The 27,817-nt window shown below is 51.0% G+C and overlaps 1 protein-coding gene across 2 annotated transcripts in view; it reads left to right on the forward strand.

Moving 5' to 3' along the window:
- Positions 1 to 4,818: 4,818 nt before the first annotated feature.
- The window catches only part of PPP1R16B (protein phosphatase 1 regulatory subunit 16B), a 60,706-nt gene continuing 37,707 nt past the window's right edge, over positions 4,819 to 27,817 (forward strand). Inside the window, exons 1-2 of one of the 2 annotated variants that reach the window (XM_055722681.1) lie at positions 4,819 to 4,934; positions 23,486 to 23,888. In XM_055722681.1, the coding sequence (XP_055578656.1) occupies positions 23,642 to 23,888 (247 nt within the window). In that variant the 5' untranslated portion in view covers positions 4,819 to 4,934; positions 23,486 to 23,641. Of the gene's footprint in view, positions 4,935 to 21,834; positions 21,998 to 23,485; positions 23,889 to 27,817 lie in introns of those variants that run through there. The other variant, XM_005443798.3, reaches the window with a different exon arrangement.

A 27,817-nucleotide genomic window follows, 5' to 3' on the forward strand; every position in this document is an offset into this window, starting at 1 on the left:
AAGCATTAGAAGAGATGTAGGGATTAATTATGAGATTAAAGCCACTGTTACTGAAGGTCTGCCGCTGCTCTGGTGGGCTCCGCTCTGCTGCAGTGTAGTTCCCACTTGTTACTGCAGCGTCTGTGTGGAGTTAGGAGGAGGACACCACCACCAAAGCAATCCTCCCCTCCCCTCCCCCGCCCGGCAAAGCAAGCCCCCATAGGAGTTCATGCCAAGCACTCAAGTGACCCTACGGGCACGCTCACCCAAGGCAAGGGCACTGGGAGTACCTGTCGTGAACGCTCTCGGCACCGGTGAGTGGGTGGGCGAGGGGTGCCCATTCCATCAGCAGGAGGCAGAGGATGAGGAGGAGCACGCTGCTAATAACAGCAATGCAGATTCACGCTCGCTCGGCGCTGGGCAGGCGGCCAGCTCCTAACCACAGGGATTTTAACTTGCAACCTTGCGAGCTGTGGATCTGTGCCCACCACTCCGTAGTATTTCTTTCCTGTCAAGGCATGAAATTTTTCATAGGTCAGCCTGGTCTTGGCTCTTTATGCGTTTGGAGAGGTTTACTCTCCAAACCTGCTCCTTGGCTTTTGTGTCTGCAAGTGGTCTGCCTGGGAAAGCCCTGGATGTTAGTGCTGCAGCATCGCTTTGGGTGAGTGCTGCTGCTGGAGCTGGTACTGAACGCTTCGTTTGTAGCGAGTTGGCCTTTGTGCCTACAGAAAAGAGGAGGAGTGGCAGCATTTGATAAAGGTAAACTGTACAAATCTTGGGGGCTGATTAATCAATTTTTTTCTTCTTTTGGTATATTGACAACGTGCAAACTGCCATTGGCACCATCCCAAGTCTTAATTTTTCTGTAGCAGTGAGGATACACTTGGATAACTTGTTGGACTGTTGGGAAGTCGTTGTGCCAGTTTACTGGCTCATGCCCGGTTTGGCATAGGCTTTCCAAAGGCTGATGGAATAACGGTCCACGAGGTCAAGGCCCCGCCTGCCAGCCTTAGCAAAGTTGGTTTTTTGCTGATTTGATGCTCAAGAAGGAAACATGAGTTACTTTTGACTTCTCTTACTACAACACTTTTTGTTCTGCTGTACCATGCTGGAGCCAGATCTATGCACCCTCTCTTTTTGCCTCCTGGTTTATTCTTCACCTAATCTTTGATTTTCTCTCATGACCTTCTACTGAAATCAGCACAAATATCCCAGATCTACCCCTCTGTCTCTTTTAGTCCCACATTTCTGCTGTTACTTTCAGCTTTCTTTTGGTGTCCTCTCTTTTCTTACTGATTTCCTTCCTCTAATTTTCCTTTTCAGTCAGCCCCCAGTTATTCCATGTGCCCTTCTGTAAGATATCTGAGAGCATTCCCATGGCTTCAGTCTTTCCAAGCCCTTGAATCCGGTGTTTAATTCTTTGGGTTTTTAACAGAGAATAATCAATGTCAGTGCTCTTGCTCTTGTGGCTTTCTCTAAGATAGTGTTTTGCCACTGGCAACCCTCTGGTTTGAGCATCATTTCCTTTTCTTGTTCCTAGTTGCTTCCTTCTAGACAGCCCACACCTCACAGCTGAATCACTCCTCCCCTGCCACCACCCCACCACTCATTTCCTCCCACTCTCTCTGTTGGGAACCTCTTGCCCACACCATTAACACTGCAAGATTGCCCATTTCCTTCTGTTTCCCCACCTCCATCTCCCACCCTCATCTCCCACACCTTCCCAGTGCTCTCCGTGCCTCCCCTGCCCCATTAGCTTTACCTCCTGCCCTGGGAAAGCCCCAGTGCTTGAAGCAGCCCGTCTTCACCAACCATGACCAACTTCTGCCTTCACTTCTTGTCTCATGGCTTGTTTCTTCTCCCCAGCCCTTGCTGTGCTGCCAGATGTTGCCCACGAGCATTGCCCAGCGGTGCTCCGCCACGCAGGCACCGGAGAGTAGAGGGCTCCTCCGCTCTGCAGGGGCTCCTGCTTGTTTGCGGTAGGTTTAAGTATGGATGTGGTCTACCTGCTTGCCATCAGCCTTGCTTCTTAGTGACAGCAACTCTTAGCTGGATTGAAATACTGCAGGAGACCTTGAAAGATCATGAGAAGAAAACTTTGCCAGGGAATTAAAATGGAGGAGTTGGAAGTGTAAATTGGAGAGAGGAAAAACGGGGCTGCAGCACCTTCAGCTCGTGCATGGGGCTGCTGGCACAGCTCTTCCTCCGGCACTCGGCTCCCGCTGCAGCCTACCTACGCTCAGCTGTTCTGTTTTGACAGGCTGTCACCACGTGAGTGTACGATGAAGCAGCGATTGCAAGCGCACGTGCTCTGTACACCTGCAGAACAAGGACATGATCTCTACTGTCCCCTCGCTTCTACATCTTTAAACTCCCAGCACAGCCCAAGACTGGCAGCTCCTTCTGTGCATCTGAGTTACAGGGTCTGCTCAGTGTCCTTCAGCCATTGCAGCCTTCTACTTATTTTTTCAATCCAGAAGATTCAGTTGGTTGCCAGCACCTAGTCTGACCGCTGAGTAACTTAAGTATTATAAAAGCACAAGAGAAAAATCCTGTTCTTAGACCTGGGTGAAATCTTTCCAGCAAATAGCGTACTTCCTAAAGAAAGGAATTTGAGGGTCCAAAACTACCTGTGAGATCAGATTGAACACTGGATCGGGAAGGAGACACTAGGAACTGCATCTTTAGAAATGCTAGATGTTTTAGTAGTGCTTTTTATGAAACTTGAAATATCCTTCCTCTTAACCTAGATCTCTGTAATCTTTTTAATCTGTACCCAATAAAAAAGAAAACTTGATACAGCCAAAATTCACTGCATTAGAAAACAAACAAACTGTATTTCTATTCTAGCTCCAAATTTTTGTATTGGCAACTGAAGCAAGAGCTTTGATTTGCCAGCAAAAATGAGGATGCCGTGGATGCCTGCGGGCACTCTCTGAGGCACTCACCCCTCCCGCTGCCCTGAAGGTCTCCATCTTCTCCATTCCTGGGCTCTGGCACTCACCGCAAGAGCCTGCTGATGTGGTAGCTGTCCTTGTCCTCCCAATCACAATGCTCATGCCCACATTTGAACAGAAAATGAGGTGTGGGGGTTTTGGGGGTTTGAGGGGTTTTTTGTTTGTTGTTTTTTTTTTTTTTTTAATTCTTTAACTGTTAAGATGCGTTTCAGCTTTTTACGCTGACTCACTGGTCTGGCACAGAGCCAGTTTATTTATGTGACTCCCTCCATCATTACCATACGTACCTCAGAAAGCAGCTGTGCTTACAACACATTTTAAATAAACAGAGGACTGAATTATGGACTTCAGAGACTGGTCCAAAGTTGCTCAGCTCTCCAGTGCCCTGGGCTAAGGCTCCAGCTGCTAGACTCGAGCTTTGGAAAGCCTCCTCCACCCTGCATAGCCCAGGGCCGCCAAGGTCTCTGGCTGGTGAGGAGCCAAGTCTAGTCCCAGATCGGTAACTAACCCTTAACTCAGTTGAAAACTTTCCCATTCCTCCCATCCTGCACCTCCACCTCTGTGACTCTAGTGAAGAGGAGGACATGGATGTATTTTCTTCTCATCAGCTTTGCTTTCCAGAGTTTTGCATGTACAAACGCAGCAATCGGTTTGTACAGTTAGGGCACATCTCTGTGCCACTCGGTGACTCTTACAACACGGTTCTGCCATGTGGCAGCAGTAATATGTGAATTCTGGACAGAGCTCCCGGACTCTCCTCAGGGTAAACTCTCACCTCCATCAGGCTGTCGCACTCTGGATGCTCTCTCACACTCATGTACAACTGCAAAGATCCAGGTTTTTTACCCGCAAACACTCACCCACACTGTCCTGTTCAAAGGAGCAAGTCCCATTTCAAACCAAAAGGCACTTGTTGAGCTGGAATGTTTCAGTGCAACTTCGAAGGACACCCCACAGCTGGATGGCTGGAGCTGTCTCCCCGATGATCTGCTAGATCTGGGTGGAGGCCCTTTCCCAAGGAGGAACAGGTCCGATGGTGATTAATCCTCCCAACCTTCCGAAACCTATTTCACCCCAGAAAAGGCAACCGATCCCAGACACAGCATCTGACGGCAGCGTGAGGAATCCTCCCTGCTGGGCTCCCCGCCGTGCAGGGCGAGCGTGGGCCCAGGAGCTGCTTGGCTTCTCTCCCAGCGCTGCTGGCTGGCTCTGGCTCCCGGCAAAGACTCTTATCTGCCCCTTTGTCCGCCTGTGAAAGGGGCATGAGGCATCCTTCAGGAATGGTGCTCCGTTCTCGCATCACTCACTGGGCTTTACAAGCCTGACAGGGACGTTGCGTTGCATCGGGGGCGGCTTTGAGTTTCTCCTAAAAAAATGCTCCAGGATCCCGTCCCTAGCACGGCCTCGTTCTGTGGCAAGCGGGAGCCTGCTGCCGGGCTTGGCGATTCACGCTGGCAGAAGGGCAAAAGGATTTCCAGCCGGGATGCCCTTGGCAGACCCCCCAATGGCAGCGCGGGCAGCAGCATCCTGCACCTTGCGCCTGGCCAGATCCCCCTGCTGCAGGGTGCCCAAGCCGCAGCCTTCCACCAAAACTCGAAGACCTTTTTTTTTATTTATTAATTTTTTATGTACTGGTTCATTTATTTATTTATTTGTTTGTTTATTTATTTATTTATTCACACACACACCCCGCTACACAGGCAGCCCCGCCCGCCCCGACGCGGTCCAGCGCCCCTTCCCGAAGGGCCGCCCCGCAGCAGCCGCTCCCGCAGCGCCCCCGGGATGCGGCCGCGCTCCGCGCCCTCCACCTGCCGGGCGGGGCCGGGCTGCTGCGCGCCCCCTCCGCGCCCCCTCCGCGGCCGCGCCCCCTCCGCGGCACCTCCCCGGGGCGGAGCTGCGGCCGCAGCCGGAGGCGGGCGGGGGCCGGGGCTGCGCGGCGCCGCTGCCTGCCTGCCCGCCCGCCTGCCGGGCCCGCCGCGCTGCGCGGAGCTGCCGCGGGTGAGTGCGGAGCGGGGCGCGGGGCTGGCGCGGCCGGGGGGCAGCGGCAGAGCGGGGGTTGCGGGAGCGGCGCGGGGTCTGCCCGGCCCCCGGGGTGGGGGGTGGGGGATGGATGGCGAGGGGAGCGGGAGAGCTGTGCCAGGCCCGCGGAGCGCTGCGCGGGTGCGGAGCGGGGTCCCCGCCGCGGCTGCAGTCACGCCGCGGAGTTTCGGTAACTCCAGCCCTGCGCGATCGCATGCGGGCTGGCGAGGGGCACCGGAGCACCGCGGCCGCTGCCTTCCCGGCGGGTGCGAGGGACCGCGGGGGGGCTGGGGGTACCCCGGGCCGGGGCCAACCGCGGAGGGGGCGCGGGCAGCCCCCGCGGCAGGTGTTACGCCGTGGAGCGCTGGCGGGGCTGGGGTGCGCGTTGGCGCGGTGGGGCATCGTGCAGGAGCCCGGACGCTGGAGATGGGAATTTCCTGCGTTTGTTCGTGGATGGGCTTTGCCTATCGCGTTTAGGATCCCTTCCCCTTCTGGCCTGTTTCAGGGTGGGAGAGATACACCGGGTGGTAGCAGAAGTGTTAAGCCATTGTTATTCCTGAAATGGCATCAGGATTGCAGTTCCTGGTTTCTGTGTGAGATGAAGGTCTTTCTTGGAGAGAGTCTCCTCCAGGTGCTGGCAGACCAGGCAAACTTCAGCCTGAACTTCAGCCCCTTGCCCAGCCCCAGGGGCTGCGGTGGCAGCGGTGGCAGGTGGCGATGCTTTCGGTTGACTCTGTTGACAAGCCAACAAGTTCATGTTTATATCTTGGCTTACTTACCATGAACGGGTCTTTGCTGTGCTGTGATAACTGCTGGAGGAGGAGGAGGACGCTTCCAGCTACAATGGAGTAGCAGAAAAAGTGGCTTTTCACAAATTGTCAAGGAAAGCAGAGGGTTCACAAACCTGGATAAAAGCCCAAACCCATCCCTGAGTCGTCCTAACAAACGCCCAGGGAACCTCAGGGGAGCGGCGGCCCGGGCTGCCCTAGCTCTCCCCTTGACCCAGCCTCCCCGACCCGGTGTCCCGAGCCCTGCCATTGCTGTTCCCTGCTTTTTCCCAGGTGGAAGGGCCAAGCGCTGTTATGGCAGAAAGCAGAAGGGGTTTTTCTGGCTGGAACTGAATTTAGTCCGGAGGGGGATCGTTTTCGTAGTGAAGGATCTAATGCATTAAATCCTGAATGTGAAGGATACTGTTTCATTTGTGTTTTTCCCTTCCTTCTTTAAACTCTACGCTGTGGGTTAGACCAAAAGCTGTGGATGATATTGGGAATACTCTTATTACATTACTTTTATCGGGTTTGGATCATGTCCTGAGATCTCTCATGAAGCTGGGGTGTGTGTGGGGAAAGCTTACTTTCCTTCTGACTGGGAAAACATAAGTGACTATTTCATAAGAAAAACAAGATTTAAAGTGTTGAACTTCAGATATCTATGGTGGATGTGATGAAATGCTGAGATATCGTGTCTTCTTTCTGCCATCAAGACCACGTGTCCAGGCTGCCCATTTCTAACAATGTCTTGTTGTCGAGTCCATCGTTGCAGGAAAAATGACTCTGTGTGAGTGCGCTGGTACCAATTGTACCGGCTCCTTGGTGCTTCTGCATTGCTTCTGCAGCCACTTTGTTGGAGCCTTATTTTCCCTTGGTTTAATAATTAATAAAATGCCTGTTGCCTCAAGGCACATTTCATCCAGTAAGAAGAAAAACATCAACCAGTGTTTACTGGTTATGGAGCCTGAGGTTGACAAATAATGAAGCTTTTGTGGATGAGAAGATGTCTCATTTTTATCTTGCATAAACTCGCATAAGTGCAGGGTTTGTGCTAAAAGTCTTCTAAGGATGTTACTCTTTTCTTATCCCCATCCTTAAAAAGGTCGCTTGCCCGCTGGTGACAAGTGGGTTTTAATTGTGACCTGCCCTAACCTGTTTATGGGTGGTCTTCTCCTTTTCGCTTTTACCTATGCCTGGCTCAAGTTTGGCAGCTCTTGGGTATTTAATGACTGTAAAGATAGCAAAATCAGGTCCTACATCTTCACAGGCTTAGCTTCTTTGGTGTGAAAGAGATCAGTCTCTTTTGGGGCAATAAATTGCCCTCACAAATCCTCTGTCAGATACTTATGAACCACTATCATTAACTGCGTTTTGAATCACTCGTTGAGCTGGAGAGGGAAAATTGGCCTGCAGTTCATCTTGTCTCCTTTCAAACTGCTAAATGATGATTTGGAGAACTTAGTGGGCAAATTATATCACCAGCTAATTGGCCTAAGAAGAAAAACTTGCCTGATATCAAACAAGCTGGCTGCTGCTGTTCTTCATCCTGAAACTGTCTGCTGCCTCAGGTGATGCCTCCAGCTTCAAATACCTACAGGGTTTTTGTTGTGGCGCTGGAAAGGGGACATGGTAAATTCTTTCTGTTAACACCTGTGCATGGTGTCCACTCCACCTCCAGCAGATTTTGAAGTATTGTCCCTTAAAGTACAAAACCTCAGCATTCCAAGCTTGCCTTCCCCTGCGGGTAGCCCTCTCCTCTTCTTCCTCAGAGGGTGAAACTGCTCACTGGGCTGTAATGTTTTTGGAGGACTTGGCTCTGCTGGGGATCCCCGACAGAGCTGAATTTGGGAAGGAGGTGAAAGCATGATGCAGGGACCCTGCTCATTGCCTTGCCATCCGTGTCCCTGCTTTGGCAGAGACCTTTTTAGGAGTGACATGCCTCTCCCCAGACGTGTCTGGCAGCTTGGTGGCCCGGTGCTGGGAGCACAGGTCAGGATTAGCCCCTGCGTGGGCAATGAAACGTGCCGTACAGCTGGCTGGGGCCGGGGTGAGCAGGAGGGTGTGCTCTGCCGGCACCAACGGTCAGCCCGACCTTGCTGCTTGTTGAAAATAATTCAGGGCTGGTGGCTTCTCTGCAAGGAGGGCTGTAACTGCAGGCGACTGCCAGTGTAGAAGCATCCAGGCACAGCAGGTTCAGCCCTCCTTGCTTGAAGAGCTGCAGGCGTGAGCTGGGATGTGTGAAAGGGGTCAGCTGTTGGCTTTTTGCGAGGCTGTTAGTCGAGTTACAGCACCTCCTAGGATGGCCTTGCCAGCTGGCTCACCCTTTAGGGAAGTTTAAAGAGGCTTATCACAATCTTACTAGAAATCTGTCGTCTTCTATTAATCTACTTGTCTCTCTTCATCTCCTTTCCATGTGCTCCCTTTGCTCATTCATCTCGACAGCACCATTCTGCCTGCACCGCTGCTGGTCGACACCAGCTGTGCCATTTGCCAAAGTCTTGTTTAGGACACGTTCATTTGTAGACTGTCACTTTTTGCTGTCCAACATGATTTTTCTTTATATATATGTAGAGATACTATACTTTTAAAATGTTTGTTTTTGAAGGTGGCATGCCTGAAAAGGCAGCAGAGCCCAGGTGCTTTGCTGGCTGGGGTGGAGATGCAGGAGAGTGACGGTACCCAGGAGCAGACTCCAGCTCTGAGTAAGTGAAAGCCCATCCTACGCCAGGTCCCGCTCGGCAGTGGGCTCAGTGTGGAGCACAGCTCACCTTGCCACTGGCAGCAGCGTAAGGGACTGGTGATAATGGATGTAAATCACTGGCTGTCTGCACCTTCCCTACTGAAATCAGAATAGTTCCCGCTTCTGGGGTAGCGCTGCACTTTCCTTAATCAATGAGCACAGGTGAAGGGCAGCGGAAAACACTGTCAAGGTTTGGGAGGTGAGAGGAATGAACGCTACACCCCGAGTCTCATGGCAAAGCAGGAAAGGGCCCATCAGTGAGAACTGGTGATACTGGACCGAGCTGGAACTCGACAGCACACCTTGGCACCTCTGGTAGCTGGGGCAAATGTTACTTTCAGAGTGATGCGATTCTTGCCGATGGACCTTTTCCTTGCAGGTTTTACAGGATTGTGTCAATACTGGGGTTAACAGCCACATAGACACCAAGGGGAAAAAAAAAAAAAAAGTAGCTTGGGGAAGGCTAATCCTTAATACCCATACAAAGCAAACAAATAGTATATCATTTGACATGTATTAGGTGAGCTGGGAGATCTCTGGCTCTAGAGGCCTGGGTAGGAAATGCAAAGCCTTTGACAAAGGTGGCTTGGCCACCCCTGCTTCCAGCGACAGCATCTGCGTGCTGATGCAGGTAGCGGTGCTGCCGGGAGCCGCTTATCTGCCTCTCCCGTCGACTTTCACAGGAATGCTCTCTCTCCTGCACAACACATTGTTTGCTATCCTTGAATGTTGCTAGTTGGCAGGGAAAGAGATCAGTGTGTTTTTTTCCAGAATAGTCAGCTGATTTCATCCCATGGGAGGTGGTTGAAAAGCAAGAGACAGGTGGGTTGGCATTCCTGCTTCGTAGCCTTCCATAATTCCAGCAGAAGGATAAACTGGGAAGTGCAGTTGCTGGGTACTCTTCTATGTTTGCATTTGAAAGAGCTTGATAGGCTGGGATTAATGAGGCTAAATGGAAGCTTGATAAATGGTAAATTCAAATGAACCTGAAACAAAAATGGCTTTATAAGAAGGCATTTGGGTATGTGTGAAGTGCAGATTGTGGGTTTCATCTGTTGCTGGTTGGTTGCTGGTTGGCAGAGCGCGCTGCCTGGGCTGCCCCCCTGCTGAGGCATGTCCCCCGTTCCCCACCCTGCCGTGTGCCTGCCACAGGGGTGACAGGTCCTGCTCGAGGGGTGGCTGTGCAGACCCTCCTGCAGGCAGTTGCTTCTTTCCTGGTTTAGGTTAATATAACGTTTCCAAATGTGGGCTATGACATCTGCATCCTGGAGCCCCCTGTGTCCCTGTATCCAGGCTCTAATTAAGGATGCTCTAAAAGCAGCAGGCCAGCTACCACGGCCTTGCAGATCAGAACCATTGGCCTAATCTATTTTTGAAGTGAATTAAACTAGAAGAAGGTACTGCCACGCTAGAATAAGAAGCCACCTGGGGAGTTAACCCAGAATAGTTGTTCTGCTTTGGATTTGCACCCTGTCTTGTTTCAAAATAACTTTCCCGTCTGTATGTACAAGCTCCATCAGCACAGAATGCAGGGCAGGACTGAAGATCGCCCAGCAGAGCTAGGAAAACATCTTGTTTTTCCCGAGGTCTTCTCTGCATCGCCTCCCAGTGAGCTGCACATGCTCCTTAACATAGGCATCCCTTTCTGTAATAAATCTGCCCTGCTTCTTGCTCGATCCCCTGCAGAGGTCGGTGCTCCTTTCCTACCCACCCCCCTCTGGCTTGCTGTAACCCTGGCTGCCAGCTTCCCACAGCCACCTCTGCCCTCCTGTCCTGTCCTCTGCCCAGCCTTTGTGCTGGCTGCACCCAGTGACACAAGCATCCCGAGCGCTGTCTCCCCAGAGGTCCACGGCCAGATTGCACAGAGAGCTTTTCTTAGGCTGGGTGGGACCTTATCGCCTTTCTCAGTGAGTCAGTGTGAGCGCTAGGTAAGAGGCAGCATCAGGTGCCTTTTTCTAAGCTGGGGCTGATAACCTGAGCTGGACATGGGTGGCAGGCGTAAATTATTTGCAACAGCTGCCCTAGGTACTGCTCTTGTGCTGCTCTCGTCTTGCATCGGCTGCGAGGAGGAGTGGGGATATTTGCGTGATCTTTTGAGTTGTGCTGAGACACTCTGCTGTTACACTGCTCCTTTGGATTTGTCAGGCTTAAGTTAAATGTATATAATTTTAACATCTCATGATTCTTTGGGGGCTGACTCATGGTTTTTTGGCCTGAGTGAATCATAGCTCTTGAACTCCATTGCTAAATTCATTATGCAACAATTACAGGGTTGGAAATGCCACCCAAAGTGCACACAAACAAGCTGGCAGCAATTTTCCTCTCCTTTTCTCTCACCCTGTGTTGCCAAGAGACCTCACCTGTGAGTTTGCTCATTAGCTCTTGCCTGCGCTGTGTAGGTGAGGGTCTGCACGGCACACCACATCTTGATGCTTTGCCCTTGAGCTGGAAGGGGTAGGAGTTGCAGGTTGGGTGTTTCTGGAAGAGAAGAGAGGGGACAGCCTAGGAGGGGAGGCTGGAGACGCGCAGCTTTGCTCGTTGGTGCCAGTTGCCTTAATTTTGTCACAACTGCTCCATGTGATGTTATGGCATAGTCATGGCATCTCCGATGATCCATATGGGAAAACCCCAAGTATGAGGCGCTGCTCTGCAGTGTCTCCATGTGGCAATATTGGATGTTGACAGCATTTCACAGGCATAAATTCTGCTTGATTACTTGCTCAGCAGCTTAAAGGTCAAATACCCATTCAAGGAGAAAGACCAAGGCAGGTGTGAGCCTTGCGCTGGCTGTCAAGTGTCTAGTAATACCCACCGTCGTTTTCTCTGCTTTGTGGACTAAGCCGAGATTTGGGGATTTGTATAAGGCTTGGCTTTTTATTGCGGAGGTTTTGTGCAAGAGTTCATCTGGTATGTGAAATTAAGAGGGGCTTTGTACCAGGTGGGCTTTGCTTGCCGACTTGTTTAACCCACCAAAGCAGCTGGTGGGAGCTGTGCCGTAGATCTGTCGGTGGGATGCAGAAGGGCCATCTCCACCATCTGCAGGATCGGATCAGGCATTTTCTGGCTTTAAAATGCCCCTGCTACCTGAATTTCACTTTCACTACCAGAACACTGATTTTTTTTCTGCCATCCAAAAAAACCTGCTTCTCAGAGCAAATACTCGGCTGAGGCACGTACGGAGTGGCAGGCTGGGTACCGGTACCTGGGAAGCCTCCAGAAAGTCTCCCTGAAGAGCAGCCAGTCTCTTCCCTGGGCAGGGCTGGCTGTTTGCACATCCAGGCCTTGGCTGCACGTTGAGACTGCAGGGGAGGGTGGCTGAACCTTGTGCTGGTGGGTGAGTGAGGTTCTCCTTGGTGGTTCTCGGCCTGTGGCAGCAGAGCACTAGTGCTTGTAATCCCAGAAATGGCAGAAGCAAAGTAAGAACTCGATTGACAAGGACAAGAGCAGTACCAGCAATTCTGGTGCCAAAGTTCATAGTCAAGTTAATCTAAAGTATCCAAAATCATATTTTCAGACTAAGAAGTGGTAAATATTTGATGAAACTGAATGTCAGAACAACTGCATTGTCAGAGCAGCAAGTCAGGCCAACGTACCAGCTCTGACTGTGGCCAAGAGTAGATGCAGAAAACACAAAAAGTAGGGCATGTATGGTGACGTGCGGGTTGATAACTGAGCCTAAAAATAAGGTACTTTAGAAACATAAAATCTGCCTTGCAAGCAAGGCAGTGGCAAGCTGCTCTGTCTGATTTAAGACTGAAACTGGTGATGTTGGCACTGCAGAAAGTTGTGCTAACGGTTTGTTAGCATTTTGCTAGCAAAACATTTTGTTTCAATCTGATGGTTTGCATCTAAGATAAGGCAAGTTACTCTGGAGCCGTGCTTGGGCAGAGGTGGAAGTGAGAGGCAGTGGCGGGGCTGTTGGCAGAGATGCTTTTCCTCAGCCAAGCCCTGCTAGCAGCAGCCTGCTCCCTGTGCAGGGTTTCTGCTGATCTGCATTTTAAGGAGCTTTTGTCCTCTTGAAGTATTATGGTTCGACTTTCTAGAAGATGCACTTATAATACTCCTGCAGGCTTCAAGGGAAAACAGTCTTGATTGCCCTGCAGTAGCAGTATCTGGTGATGCCGACCTTTGAATGGGCTGGCACTGGCACCCTATAGCAACTATATGATACTGCTTGTTGGCATGCTGCAGGGAAGCCTGACCTGCTGTGCTGGAGGTCTGTAGTGTCAGATCAGCAGCCTCGGGACCCCCTTGCATGCTGGTGGCTGACCTTGACCTGCAAAGGCTAGCTGGACAGGAAGATGAATTTTTTGGAGTGGTGGGGTGACGTGCATAATTCAGCAGTGAAATAAGTAAGTCATTGCGGAGTTCACCAAGGTGTAAGGGCTGTGCCTTAGACAACAAATCCAGATGTTTGGGCCATGTGGAGCAAAGCAACTCACACTGTAGCATGGATAATTCATTTTTCCCAAAGCCTGACCTCTTCACCCTCCCAGCAGAGCCTGCGGACACCCTGCTGGTCCCTGCACAGCAGAGGCAGGTGAGCAACACCATCCTGAGTAGATGTACAGGCTCCCTGATGGATGCAGGATGGGTCAGAGAGCACCTTTTTGAATAACTTGGTTAAGATCTTTTAAGGATTATTGGAGTGGTTACAGATATGCTCAATAGTGTCTGTAAACAGTAGCGTTGAAAGCATTTTGTTAGCAATAATTAAACGCAACTGCTATTTAAAAAGGTTAAGTCAGACTGTTGGGAAGAACAGCGTCCCTTAAATCTCCCACAAAATCAATATTCCTCCTGTCAGGTATGTAGCAAACACTTTCAAATCCTGGCAGTTGTATTCAAGCCCACCACAAGGCAGCACATCATCCTGACAGCAACGCTGCTTACCAGTCTCTCGGAACCTCTCTCCACGCTGTGGTGGGCCGCTCAGCACGTTTGGCTCTGGCACTTGGGGGCTCCGAGATGGTTGATGGTTCTGCCCAGCTGGTGACATCTGTCCCATGGCTGGAGGCAAATGCCTGCTGCTAGAGGGCTACATGGTATTTGCTGCTGTGGTCTGGTCACCTGGGGACCTCTTCTGGCTTCTGCACAAGGTGATGCATCCCGCAGGACCTGACCTTGGATCACTGGGTGCTATGGTCTAGGTGATCAGCTTGGAAGAAGTTGTTGTCTCTTGGTGGCAATGTTGGTACAGCGAACTCCAGTATGGGTGTGCAGGGATGAATCTTCTCTTGCATACCAGCATCATCTCACAGCGTGAACCCATCACGTGTTGTCCCTTCCTGCCATCTGATGGTGGTTGTGGTGGCTTTGTTGGCTGCTGGCATTGTCACAGCAGTGCCGCAAAAGCTGGCAGAGTCATGCTTTTGCTTTGAAAAGAGAAGAGCGAGGCAGGACTCTCCTCTGGTGGTGAAGAAACCAGAAAAAAATCAAAAAGGGGAATGTATTCCCATGGGATGGTAACGCCCTGCTGTGTCCCCCAGCCTGCTGCAGAAAGGCAGAGCCCCGGGGCTGCACAGCTGGGTGGGGGCAGGTGGGATGCCCGCTCCTGTGCAGGGGTGCATGGCCCAGAGGTGACAGCGAGGGTGGCCATCCCCTGGGAAAGGCACATCCCTGTCGATAGCTGAGAGCCTGCAAAGCCCCTGCCACTGAAACATCCCATGTTGGCACAGTTTGAGGTGCCTAGGAGCTGTAAATGGAAAATCCAGGCACTTATCTAGCTTGTTGCAGTGCCAGAATAGGGCAGTTCCCAGGATTTTTTGTTTCCCCGTGGGCCAAAATGTGTGTAAGTGGCTTTAAACAATAGAAGGATTTCTGTTAAAAAGACTGGGGTGCGGACGAATAGGGCTTTAATTTGTACCTTAAGGGAAGGGTGTGGGCTCTTGCAATGGTGTTTTTGCGATTCTGTTGGAAATTAGCTGGTTTTTTTCCCATGTCTTATTTTAAAGCCTGTTTTGGGGAAAGATTTGTTGTTGTTTTTCAAATTACAGATCTCTGAATGTGTAGTTTAAAATGTCAGGAAGAGGGATGCAGTTTTGGAACACCCCACACATCTGTCTGTTGCAGGGTTGATAAAAACAGAAGCTTTAACCAGAAAAACAAACAAAAAAAAGAGGTAGTATCCCTGTCATAGATGGGTCAGGCTGCTTTCCCTTGCAGGTGTCTGCATTGCAACCCACACTCACATATAATGTGGTGTGGAAAAAATAAATGGAAAGCCGAATCAGAGACTTACACCCTCAATTAATTTTTTTTTTTGTTGTTCCACATAATCGGAGCTGCTGCATGCCTTTCCTTCAATATTTAACTGCCTGGCTCAGAAGATGGGGCTGCCCTTGTGCGAGGGAAGTTGGGATTCAGTTCATGTTTGCACAGAAATCCCGTTCTGATCTTTCTTTCTTTGCCTAAGGGCAGGGATCCTGCTGCTCCTCTGATGCTGGAGATAAATTTTGTTAGCAGATACTTTTCTTTGGGAGAGCAAAGGGGAGAGGGGAGTGGTATGTAATGAATTCTTGAAGGAATAAAATTTCCTTCTCTTCAAGCATAGTCTTCTCTAGAGTCCTGTGTGCAGCTCGAGCCTGTCTGCACTGTCGCCGGTACAGTCAGTGGGGAGCAGAGGGGAGAGCTTTGCGCATGGTTTGATGTGAACAGTTCTTATCTAAGGAAAAAAAAAATGAATCGGTACAATTAGCGTGTGCTCTCTGCAGATTTACAGGCTGTTGAATAGTTTTCTCTGTTGCACCAGGCTAAAAGGGGACGGTGTGTTTTGGTGTGTAGTTTGACACCGAGTCCCAAACTTAGTTTCTGATTTTTACCTCGATTCAAAACCATGTTTAGATTTCCAAGCTCACACTAACTGACACGTCCCTCTCCTTTCTCTGTGTTGCAAGCTGATGGCCAAAAGCCCCGGGCAGCTCTTTTTACTGAGTCACCCATTGACCTGAAAGCAGGAGGCAAACCAGAGGTTTCACCCTTGGACAGCGAGAGGGGGCTGAGCAGTTTCTGCAGCTCCAAGGCACCCTCCAAGGGGCACTGGGTGCCCGGTCTGGGGCGATGCCTCATGCTGGGGGCTGGAAGAGCCCGGTCTGCCCATGGGTGCGGAGGGAAAGCCAGCGAGAGCAGAGCTCGGCTGCCTGGTTGCTAAGTAGGATGCTAGGGAACAAAAATGGAGAGGCGAGGAAAAACCCTAAACTTGCAATGAACACGAAAACTATCCACAGAAAAGTTTTGGATTTGAAAATCTACCTGGGCAAGAAGAGTTCAGTGCAGAAAAATGGCAGCCTTGAGAGAGCTGTGTGGAGCAGATGTAGAAAAGAGCGTTGTTCTACAGAACTTCTAGATTAAGGTTTTCTAAAATGCCTCCGAGCCCTGCTGCCCTGCACTGGGGATTGGGCTTAAGGAGCAGCTTTGTGCGAGACCCATGTGGAGGAAAGCAAGCGCTGGGCTGGGCTGGCTTTAACGCTCTGCCTTTCTCCTAAATCATGTGTGTACGTTGTGCTTGGGCTTGTGTCCTACTAAAGCAAAGCCCTCCGTGGCTGCGGCCGTGCCCAGCGAACCCAAAGGCTCAGCTCTCCAGCTGTGCATAGGAGCCTGATGCCCGGCGTGTGTACGTCTGGGGACCACTGCCAGACTTGTTTTGCTCACCACTGAGGTGCTGCTGGAAAGAGCAGCGTGATTCCAGGCACACTGGTGTGGGGGAGGACTGCTTGGCACAGAAGGTCTTCTTTATTTATTTATTTATTTATTTAAGGAAGCCCACGTTGAAATATTGATAGGAAAAAGAATGTATATTGTGTTGTGTCGAGTGTTTACAGGAAATATATAGTGAAAATACTGAGGGGCTTTCCTCAAACAACTGCCAATATTGTTAGGAGTGGAACAGTTGGGAGGAAAAAAGAATGAGGCACTTAAAATTTTCTATTACCAGCATCAGCTCCAGAGATATTTTTTTTTTACTTGCTGTTTCACATTTTTCTTCTTTCTCATATTTCATTCCCACTCTTAGGAAGGAGCTCACTGAAGAGGGCGAGATTATCTAGAACTAGAGATAAAGTGGCCAAACCAAAATGTTTTTAGTTCTCTGGGGAAGAATTTAGCTTTAAATTTTGAGCTTTCCATTCAGCTAGAAATATAACATCGGTTGATGCACCTTCACCACCAAACTTACCTCTGCATCAAGCAGCAATGAAACTTCCTTTACTGCAGATGGGTAAAACAGTGTCTTCACTTTAAGAAGGTAATTGGGGCACAGATTAAATTACTTACTTTGCATACAAGAAACCTGTGGGAAAGCCAAGAATCTCTCCTGAAGCTCCCAATTTCTGATGAGATCTCTCACCCAGAAGACTTCTGTACCTGCTCTTCCTCACCAGCACTCCAGGGCAGGCTGTAGGAGTTGTGCTCTCTAAGGGGTCTTGGCTTTTTTTTTTTTTCCCTTCCCCTCCCCCTTTGTATGTTTTTAAGTGATGTTTCCTTACACTTTCTCCTTCATTCCTTCAGGAGGAACCATTTGTCTAGTAGTGCTGAGCATCTGCTGCTTAAAATGCTGCAGAAGCCTTGAGTGAGGAAATGAGCTGTTTGTTTCGAAGAAACCAGTGAAATTAAATTGTTGCTGCATGATTTTCATAATTTTTACTCCTCCGTGTGGTTAACCTGCCGGTGCTGTGGGGCTCGCAGCAGGGTGCAGGGAGAATCACATGGTGCGCGCGAGAAGAATTTGCTACCAGAAGCAATAGCCAGAGCTGAGGGATGAGCAGGGTTTCACCAGTACCTCACAGCTGGAGCACAGGGCTAGAAATAACAATCCTGAGGTGGTGGTGTACCCCTTACAGCCAGCCCACTGCCTGAAGTCAGGCGAGTGACCTTGTTCTGTATTCATCTGTTAATCAGTGGATGCTTCACCTCTGGGGGAGGGTTTGTTGCATGTTATTTTGGAGGTACTGGCTCAGGTCTGGGGCTGGGGCACCTGCATTTACCGGTGGCAGGTTTCTGACGTCAGCTTTGCTATCATCCCTGACATCCCGGAGGAGATAGTGGTCAGGGTCCCCCTGTGTTACAGATATCCAGACAAGGGAGATGGTACAACCTGTCTGGCATGGTGTGATATTAGAGAAATAAAAATTTTGGTTTCAGAAAGGAAGCCCTTTAGGAGGCTGGAAACACTGCGTTTTGGTTTGCTTACCACTGCAGACATTCACCGTGGGTGTTTTTGTTCTCCTCCTCCTCTTCCCCTGGGCTTTGCAGGAGAGGTGACTGTCCTGCAGGTGAGAACAAGTGCTTCAGGGCCATGATTGCTCAGAGGGACAGGCGACTTTCTTGTGGTTTGAACTCCCCTTCCCAGTTTGCCATGTGGTCGCTGTTGGTAACTGACCCTCTGTCTTCATTTGGAAGCCCCAGTGGCTGAGTCCCCTGTTATAGGTGTGTAAGGCTGTAATGGTTTGGGTCATTGGGTGGTCAGGCTTGATGCAGTGTCCTTGTTGACGATGCTCTAATGAAATGTTTTTCCAAAAGACAGGAGGCGAGAGAAGCAGTTATAATAGGGAAAGACACCCTGGTTCTAAGCTATGGTTTCTTAGCATGAAAGAGCCTCTTGTCTTGATCCAGCCTGTACTAATTATGAAAAACCAACAACAACCCACCCTACAAACCCCAAGAGCTCTTGGTCCCGAACAGAGCTCACTGTTCCCATGAGCAGGCCAGAAGAGGGGTTTGGTTGCCCACCTTCCCGAAGGTGCTGCAGATTGCTGCAGGGAGCAGCCTGCGTGTCGGTGGTGGGGTGGGGAGCGCCTTGGCAGAGCCGGCGCCGTTACGTGCTCGGCAGTGACACCGTTTAGGAAATGACTTGCAGCATGTTCCTCTCTGGGGAAGGTGGGAGGGGGATGCTGCTGCCCTTCTCACCCCCGGTCTGGGCTGCGGGGAGGGAGGGAACGGACCTCAGCTCTTTGTATGGTCAGCCCCATGACACATCCGTGATTTGGACAGCCCCGCTGTGTCCCCCACCTTGTTCTCCCTTGGGGACAGTTGAACTCCTGTGCCCTTCTTTCCCTGCCGTTCCTGCCTGTCCCTTAATCTGTCACCTTCTCGTGGTGGCTTTCTGGCTCTCTCAGGATGGTGTTACGGCTGCTGGGCTGCCATTGAGCTCTTTTCCCTCACCAGGGAGCAAGCAGCGAAGAGCTGCTCTGCTGCATCCTCCAGACCCTGGGGAGATCCTGGCCAAGAGCACAAACTGCCACACAGAACATGCGCCTTTGGCCGCTTTGTGTCACCAAGCAGTGACAGCCCTGAAGGTGATGCCTGAAAGAGAAACGCGGGAATTCTTCACTGGTGCTCGCTGCCAGAGGATGGGTTCAGCAAAAGGGCTGCAATGGGCTGGTCATCTGGCTCTTTGTGGGCAGGAATAGCCCAGACTGGCCTTTGCCCTCGTAGGAAGCAGAAGGGGTAAATGTGGCAATTCCTCACCTTGTCATGGTGCAGGAGTTGACTCTTAATGAAATAAATGAATCAGCCGCCGCCTCTGCAGGCTGCTTATGCGCTCAGATCCCCGCTATAGGCTTTTGTGCTCGGTTTCCAATTCCAGCTGAGAGGAGATTAGCTTGGGGTGGGGAGCAGAGGGCTATTTCTGTCGCTTTTCATGCCACCGACTTGACTTTATGCTGCAGGCACTTCATCTAATCAGCTGGGCCCGATCCTGCGGGTGCCTCCCCACGAGCAACCCAGTGAATGAAAATAATCTCCTTGACTTTGGAAGCGGCTGCTCACTACCTGGGTCTTGAATTTTACCTTGCTGGAAAGATGCACGATTTAGAAGAATTCTCTACTTGCCGAACTATTTCATTGCAAGGTGTCCCACTCGAGGGTTGCTCTTCCATGGTTTGTGTGTTATTTTTTTTTAAGTGGAATAAAACTGAAATCAATTGATGACACTTAAGTGAAGGACTCCTGTAAGTGTTTGTGTTCTGCTTCACCGTCATGCTGTGCTTAAAGTAGTGCCTTGGGGAGATGTGATGGAGGATTTGCAGGGCTTAGCTCCAGCTTCATCGTCTGGTGGGGAGATGAGGAGGCTCTCCAGCATCACTCAGCGACGTGGCTGTCTTAATGGATCCAGCTTCAACCTCAGCAACATTATAGCAAAGTGTCTGCAAGTTGAATGCTTTGTAGGAAGGTTGAGGGGGCCAACTTTGAGTGTGTGCTGGAACAGGAAAACAAACCCGCTCGGTTTGGTCCTTACAGGTTGGTGCTTGCATCCCACGAAGGTGAAATGGGAAGTGTGTGTACAGGAGATGAAGGACCCCTCTGGGCGGGGCTGGTGGTACCTGGTAGGCAGCTTGTTGCAGCTGCTGACTCAACTAAACTCTGACTTCACAGAATCGCCGTCTCTTCTTGTATTGTGAGTGAGTAACCAATGCCCTGACAGTCCTTATGAGCTTAGCGAGATAGATCTTGTGCGAAGACAAAACACACAGGAAACGCAAACTGTTTTAAAAAGAAACCATTGTGGTTGCCAGCGCTTGCCTGCCCTGTGTAGGGAGTGAGCTTTGACACAGTTGGAGCGGGTCTTTTGTGCTGCAGCGCCGAGAGGACGGCGATGGCACAAGCGGGATACAATAGAGAGTGTCTTGCCTTCCTTTTGGCCCCCGAAATAGCCGCCTGCTGTCCCTGCGGGGCCGGGGGCCGCATGTCTGGCAGGATGCGCTTGGCATGGCGGCAGGCAGATCTGCCGAGCTCATGGAAACTGCTCAGTCAAACACGAGGGACAGCACTTCCCCCCCACCCCCCCTTTTTAAAATAAAACAGAAACCAAAATGTGATGCCTTGCAAACCACAGACACCCACACAGCCAGCTTCTGTGGCGCTTTGCAGGTAAACAAATGCTGGGGCCCAAAACCGTGCTGTCGTTAGACTGACCAGTCTGTGTGAGGAGAAGTCAATGTGCTGGTTTTTTGGTACAGGGAAGAAACTAGGTCATTGGGAAACAGGTGGTTGGAGTAATGGAGCCAAAGTCTCTCTGAGGCTCTGGGGTCTTTGGAGGGTGCTCCGGGACTTGTCTGGGGGAAGCTGAGCTGTGTCCCTTTCAGGAAGACTTCTCAGGGTGACCCCTCTGCTCCTTTAGAGGTTAATTTGCTGGTTGGTTTGAGGAGGTGCTGGCATCTGGTAGGTCCATAAGATGTCTCTTGGTGTCCGTGGACCTCCCCTCTCCATTTCAGTCTCCTCTGGAGGCCACTCAAATCTCCCTTTCATTCTGTTGTGAGAGCAGAGGAGCTGCTGGAGGACGAGGTGCATGCGGGAAGGCTGAAACGTGGCAAGCAGAGCAAGCCGCGCTTCTCCTCACCTTACAAATCAAAGTCCTGTTGCTCTTTCCAAGGTGCTGTCCTAATACCGCCAAGAAAGCTTCCAGCTTTTTTTTTTTTTTGGTAAACAGGGAGATGCTGAAATAAAGTTTCTTTGCTTTAATAAACCGGCAGAATTAGGTCCTCGTTTCTACTTCAGGTGTATTTTGGGAAACATTTGTTCATCTTTCAGCAAACAATGGCAGAAGTGGCCTGGAAAAGGAGCAGGGTGGGAGTGTGCATGGTATGCGGAGAGGCATTTCCTACCCTTATCTCCCCTCCTTTGAGGTATTGTAAACGGGGCTTCAGATCTGCAGCCTGTGTTACTGGGGCAGCGATTGCCAAAAATGATACCTTCCCCGGGATGCCTGCAAGGGGCAGGAGCCGTGCTGTGCGGAGCAGGGGTCAGGAGAGGTGGTGAAGAGCTTTCCAGCCAAGCGCCTGTGCCTGGTAAATGCGTCTGTCCCAAAATTAAAAAGTTTTTTGCAAAGTGGGCTGCATTTGCACTGCTCTTGTTGGCAGGGTTTCTGAGGGCCGTGGTGAGTCCCGGCTCGTGGGGGCTGCGGGCAGGGGTCAGGGGGAGCTGTGCCATGGAGGAGCTGTGGCACGCTTTCCAGTGCTGTGCTAAAGCCATGCGTTGATGTTCTCCATTTTGGGCAAGTGTTTGAATTTCTGGGTAGTATCTCTCTTATGAAAAGGTTTGTAAGGGTTTGGATTTGTCCCTGTGTGTAACTAAAGCGTTTATTTTGCAATGTTAAGTTCTTACAGGATGGAACAAGGGTTTTCTTGTTCAGGTCTATCTGAAACCCTCAAAATAAGGTTTGCAGGTGCTGCTGAAGCTGCCCTTGGCCTTCTGATGGCTATTTACTGGATAAAGTGACTGCCCAGGACCTGCCTGTATGCTCTGGCTGAGTTTGTTTGTTTTTAGTCCTCAAACCAATTATCTTGCAGAGGAAATGATGTGCCTCACTGTCAGTCTGCCAAGATATTTATAGGTAAGGTCAAACATCTGTGGAAGGTCTGTAGCAGTGTTTGGAAGGAGCAGCTGTCTCATCCTGGCAAAACTCACTGGGATGTGGTGGATGTGCTGCGTGGCAGGGACGTTTCCCTGCAGCTCCTCGGAGTAATGCCTCCCTGACTGGGCTGCTTCGCCTCTGAAGAGGGACAAGCAGTGGCTTTTCCTGGCTTGGCTGGAATGGGGTAAGGTTTGGTATCCTCACCACGTCTCTCACCTGGTTCTGGCTACCTCTCTTCTGCTGCTTCTGCTGCTATTTTTCCCACAGAGGCTTTGCATCCATCACTTAGGAGACTGTTGCTTGCTCTGTTTTGGAGCAGGAGAGTTGAGCAAGGAATGGCTTCAGCTGCCCTGTTGGAGCTTTCTCAGGTGCTTGTGAATACTTAAGCTCTCCACAGTCTCCCTTATTCCCCGTCAACTTCCCCCCATCTCCCCGCTTCAAGTTGGCTGAACCATAAGAGCTCTCACCTCATACGTGGTTATTTGCAGCATACCTCGGTTTGGCACGCTCACCTTGCCATTCAGCATGCTTTGTGCCAGTCTGTTTGGAAAGGACTCATTCAGTTTGCTCGTGACATTGGCTTTATTTCAAACACACCTTTCCCTGTTGGACTGCTCCTTAAATCTGGGACATGTTTCCTCCTCCTGTGCAGCAGATGATTGCGTGGCTGCCCATGGGTTGCCCGGTTGATCACTCTGCAGGTAGCACTGCTCAGAGGTCTGATGTCGTGGTCACATCGAGAGTCTGGGGCTGTGATTTAACTGCTCTTGTTGCTGTGCTTGTGGAAGCCCGTACAGCAAAACCAGAATGAGATAGTGTGTGGTGAAGAAAAAACCTGAAGTAAGAGAGAAATGAACACAAACCCCATGGTTTTAAGTCGCTGAGGTGGTTTAAGTGTTAGTAATACAGTAATACCTCCCTGGCAGCCGCATCCTACCCGACTGCCCTCAGCTAGGGCTGGGGTGAGAAGGGGCTGATGGATGAAGTAGAAGAGTGCAGATGCTGCTGCTGGTGAGTAGAGCTTCTCTGGGAAAACCTGCCTGGCCTCAGGGCACTGGACAGGTAGTCCTATGCATCTCCAGCTTCTGGGTTGTTTCTGCTGGGATGGCCTCGTCTGGTGTCAGGGCTGCCCTGGGCTGTGGCACTGCAGCTGCGGTCCCCTCTGCCCTGTGCTTTGCTGCTCAGCCCGAAATGCTTCAGGGAGGCGGCTGCTGGTGTGCATCAGTGCGGCGCAGTCCCGGCTGCGGTGTTGGGGACACCTCTAACAAGGGTGCTGGTTACACTGGAAGGGGCCAGCTGGAGGGAAGGATGAGTCTCAGTGCTTGAATCTGTCCTGAGCTGTCTGAGGAATGATACCAAATACCATGGAAGGTCTTTGCTCATTAAGACTTTCTTCTGCTCATACGAGAGGGCTACCTTGAACTATAGATGTGACTGAATCGTACAGTAAAACTGCTGCTTTATCAAGAGGTTTTTGCTTGGGTGTTGGGAGTGGGTGAAGGGTGGAACCACAAAGGCTAGTGAGAACAATGGAGAGATTAAAGTGCAGTTGAGTGAGCTGCCTTTTGATATGGTAGGTGTTCCCTGTCGCATTTTCCAGTGGGCTGATCTTTGTTGTTTGTCTGCACAGGGTGATGAGACTTGATCCCTCACACTTTCCTCCTCATTTCAGGTTTCCACCATATTCTCGTTGGACACTGAAATGGGCCCTTCCCAGTTTGGCCTCAGGATGCTCGTATAGCAGCAGGTAGCTGCAATCCAGAGGACCTGTGGTGGGACATTGTTTCCCGCTGGGACATCCTTCGCTCCCCCTCTCTCAGCAGAAGCAATGGATGCCCATGTGGACCTCCTGACAGAGCTGCAGCTGCTGGATAAGGTGCCCACGCTGGAGAGGCTGCGGGCAGCCCAGAAGCGGAGGGCTCAGCAGCTGAAGAAGTGGGCACAGTATGAGAAGGAGATGCAGCACAAGAAGCGGAAGCATGAAAAGAAGAGAAACGCAGTTAACAGAAAGAAAGTGTCTTTTGAGGCCAGCGTTGCGCTGCTGGAGGCTTCTCTGAGGAACGACTTGGAAGAAGGTACGGCACTTGCACTTGGCGGTTTCTTTTGTCTGGTGTGTGTGAGGTCCATGTAGCGCTGTGGTGTGCAGAGGCATTTGTGTTGACATCCGTGGACTGGACTGCCCTTGAGGTGGTGTTGGTCTGTAGAGTGTTGCTCTCTGATACAGCTATGGGGTTCTCAAAGCACTGTGTGACACCAGTGTCACCTAGATTGACATCTAGAGTGGGCACACAAATGCCAGGATAGGGCAGGAGTTGTGACTGGAATTTGGGGAAAGGGAGGCGGCTTTCATCTCTTTTCACACTTTCTACTTACAGCAGGTGTGAAACACTTCTTTGCCTGCTGGATGCGCCTCTTCTAGTGGGCTTATAGAAGTCTGTCGCAGGGATTTACATGTCAGTATAAATCTCTTCTGTTTCCCTGCAAGGCGGGGATGATTGAGAGCTACATGGATGTATGAATTTTTTTCCTATTCAAAATACTGAAAAGCATGGCTTTGCTTAATGCTTCCTATGGAAGAGAACTGCAGATTGTTCAGAAACTGGTGTAATTGTACCATTTCAAAGTGAATCAAAGTGCTTTGCTTTTGTTTCAAAATCTGAAGGGAGTTAGAAAAAAGAAAAAGTCTCAAAGTCAACCCCTGTTAGCCTCAGCATAGCACAGGGGAAAATCCGTAAAATCTGAGGAGCTGGAGCTCGCTTCTCTGCAGAGAAGTGAAAACATTTCTTGGAGGAGACATGGAGTAGCCTTTGGGGTTGCTGCTCTGCCAGGTAGCGAAATCAGTGTGATCTCCCTGATCCCTTGGCACGGCAGAGGTGAAGGAGATGCATCTCTACTTGCCAGGTTTCCTAAGCATCTCTGCTAGTGAATGTTGCTCTACTTACCAGCATCTTTTGCAAGAAGCAGTACATACTTGCCTGGTATGCGGGTGGAAGGCAAGGACCTTGTCTTGTCTTGTGAGGAGTTTCCTCAAAGTCGTGTCCCTGTTTCTGAGAAGGCCTTTTTTTTGCACTGTAACTTGTCCTTGTGTGTGTGTTTTGCCCCCGTTTGGAAACGCAGCATTTTGGTGGTGGACAGTGATGCCTGCCTGGGTGTTTGCCAAGCCCTGCTGTGTGTCTGTGGTTTTGTGTGAGTCTGTAGCCTCTCTTCGGAGAGCAGACCTGTGATAATGCCCTGGAAACTGCAGGCTTTTAGTTGTTTCTTTCGTGCTGTAATCGTTTAACAGTGGCTTCCAGCTCTTCGCTCCAGTGAACCTGTGTTTCTCACTCTGAGCCGTTGTAGTCTTCCAGGAGAGCCCTGACAGTGAAGCCAGCTAGAGCCCTGCTGTGAAATAGCGTCTGTTGGCATCGCCTGAGATGACAGATTTAACTTGTGTCGCCTCTGCCTGTGCTGGCAGGTACTTGGCAGGGTATGGCTGTGGGTTTTGTACCCAGCTGCCCGCCTGTAAGTGACAGGTCACAGCGCCGGGGTGGCTAACGAGCGTTTCATCATCTTCCTCTTTGTGTGGTGACGGTGCCTCTGCTCCGCGCTTGGGCCGGAGGGTGTGATGGGGCCATTGGGTCTGCGGGAGGCATGGCCTTCTGCCCCTTCTGGCTTTGGGTCTGGGCAGTTGGAAGGAAAGCTGCTTCATTGTCTGCCTTACAAATATTTTTGTATTTTGTGAGAGATGTGCAAATGGCGGAGGAGTTTGCAGACTTGGCACTGGTGGAGGGTAGCGGTGCACCCCGATGGCAGTGAGCAGGCAGGGCTGGTGTGTGTTCAGGCAGAGGCGTTAGCGTTCTGGCATCCGAGGTCCTGTGGATGATGGTCTTGCACCACCTGTGGACATGAATACTTTGCTGTTGGGGGTGGAGGGATTGAGCTTTCAGCTCACGGCTTCGCTCTTTTCCTCCTGTAAGGGAAACCCATTGCTGCAGGTCTCTCTCGGTACTGTAATTGTGTTGGCCTCTTTCTGCAGGCAAACCCAGGTAATGGGCTTTAACCGTCGGTGCCCCTTTTCGATGTGATGCTGGTCACACCAGATGTGATAAAGGCACTTCCCTGCTCGGTGGAAAATCAACCTCTCCGCCCACCGGAGAGGGCAGGGGCAGCATCCCTGGTGCCACAGGTGCTTCCCCTGTGCAGCTGGATTTTTCAGATGCCTCAAGTTTTGTGGTCAATTAATTTAAGCCCTAGAAATAGTGTGTGGGCAGGTCCCGTCCCTGCTCTGCCCTCTCTGTGCTGTGGGACCAGTGTAAAGGGGAGGAGGGGACAGAGTCAAACCCAGATGCCAAACTGGGAAAATTCCTTATTAAGTACCCTTGGCCAAAGTGAGGGGATTTGTGGGCTTTTGGAGGTCCTGGGTGATTATTTTGGTGTATGAATCATCTTTTGTTTCCATGTGGGAAGTGGAGGGGGAGGTGAAACATAAATGATTAAGACATTGAGAAGTTAGCGTGAGGAAGGTTAGAGAGCTGGGGGTGCAGCTGGCACGCGTCACCTCCGAGCTGCCTCTGAGAGGGTGTGCTGTTTCCATTCTTTGTTACGTTTCTCTACTTCTGTATTTATCTTTAACATTCACACCCCTGGAATGGGAAAGAGGATGGAGTTATGCATGCTGTGCAATGAAACCAGGGAAAAGAAAGTGGAGCTGGAGGCGGTGGAGCGAGTGCTGTAGGGTGGAGTCAGTGGGTGCAAAACCCTGCCCTGCTCTTCAGGGAGCAGCCCCCTGTCCCTGAGGACCTGGATGTGCTGGCTTCACTGTCCTTTGCTGTGCCTTGCCCAGATGTAATTGAAAGATCAGCGTTTTGCTCAGCCTCCGTGCACTCGCGGGTATCCGCAGCACCTTCCCTCCTCCCCGTTTCCTTCTGCCATCGATGGCACGGCCACCGGGCTGAGCCACCCTGGTTCCCACCTAGCCTCTGTCTCTGCCAATGTGACAGCCTTGGAGAAAAGGACTTCTTCCCTGTGTAAGAAAGAAATGCAGGTTTGTCCACAGGTGACTGGGTGTGATGCAGAATTGCTGCTCTCAGCGTGGTGGTGAAGCAGGACTGAAGGCAAGAGCTCCCAGGGAGCATCAGCACTGGCGTGGGCAGGAGCAGCGAAGGGGTGATAGCTCCTGCCTGCTTGTTCCTTGCATCTTTTGCAGCAGATCTGTCAAAATATCCCAGGTTTAACAAACAAGCTGCTATTAAAAGCTCCTTTGTAGCTCTGCTGAAACCAGGGTAGGGAGCACGCTGCAGACACGCTGGTGGCAGATGCGAGCGGACAGTCACGCTGGGGAGAAGTAGCGATGGGCAGCGACCCCAGACCAAGGGCAGTGGTCCCTCTGGGCTGCGTTGTGCTGGCCAGGACCTTTGGTTAGGCAAGACAGAATATCTACAGGCAGTTAATGGGTGAGCTCCAAGGCAAGAGCAGAGCATTCCCAGTGGACCCGCTCCGCTTTCCCCTGTGCGGGAGCTGGGAAGGGCACGCTGTGGAGGGGCATCGCACACCATGGCTGTTCTAAGTGGAAATATGTTCAAGCCCTTACCCAGCTCTAGGTGTGATCTGAGCTGGGTGCAGGGGGATGGTGCAAAGGTAAGCTCAGTCCATACACAGAGCTTACAGGGAGCAGCAGTGCGGTGTACAACCTCTGGGCTCTTCTAATGGCTGTGAAGGACAGCTGCTTTATTAATGCAATAAAGCAATGTTTTATAAGCTACCCTACTAATTGCAAAGAAATTGTGAGGGCTGCTGAAGGCCATGGCCCTTCAAGGCCACCCTGCAAGGAGATGGACTGAAACTGTGGGGAAGAGGCTGGTCCTGCCATTCCCGGGGCAGCACCTCGTCCCCAAGGCAGCCCCGGCTGCTGCAGGGCTGTCATGTCCAGGTCTTTCTACATCGCTGAGCTCCTATAAAAGCAGCCCCAGAGTGCGGGGAGAGGAGCTGATCTTCTGTAAATCAACAAAAGAGAACCCAGAGGTGG

The sequence above is a fragment of the Falco cherrug genome, chromosome 10, assembly GCF_023634085.1.
Source record: "Falco cherrug isolate bFalChe1 chromosome 10, bFalChe1.pri, whole genome shotgun sequence".
Taxonomy (NCBI): Eukaryota; Metazoa; Chordata; class Aves; order Falconiformes; family Falconidae; genus Falco; species Falco cherrug.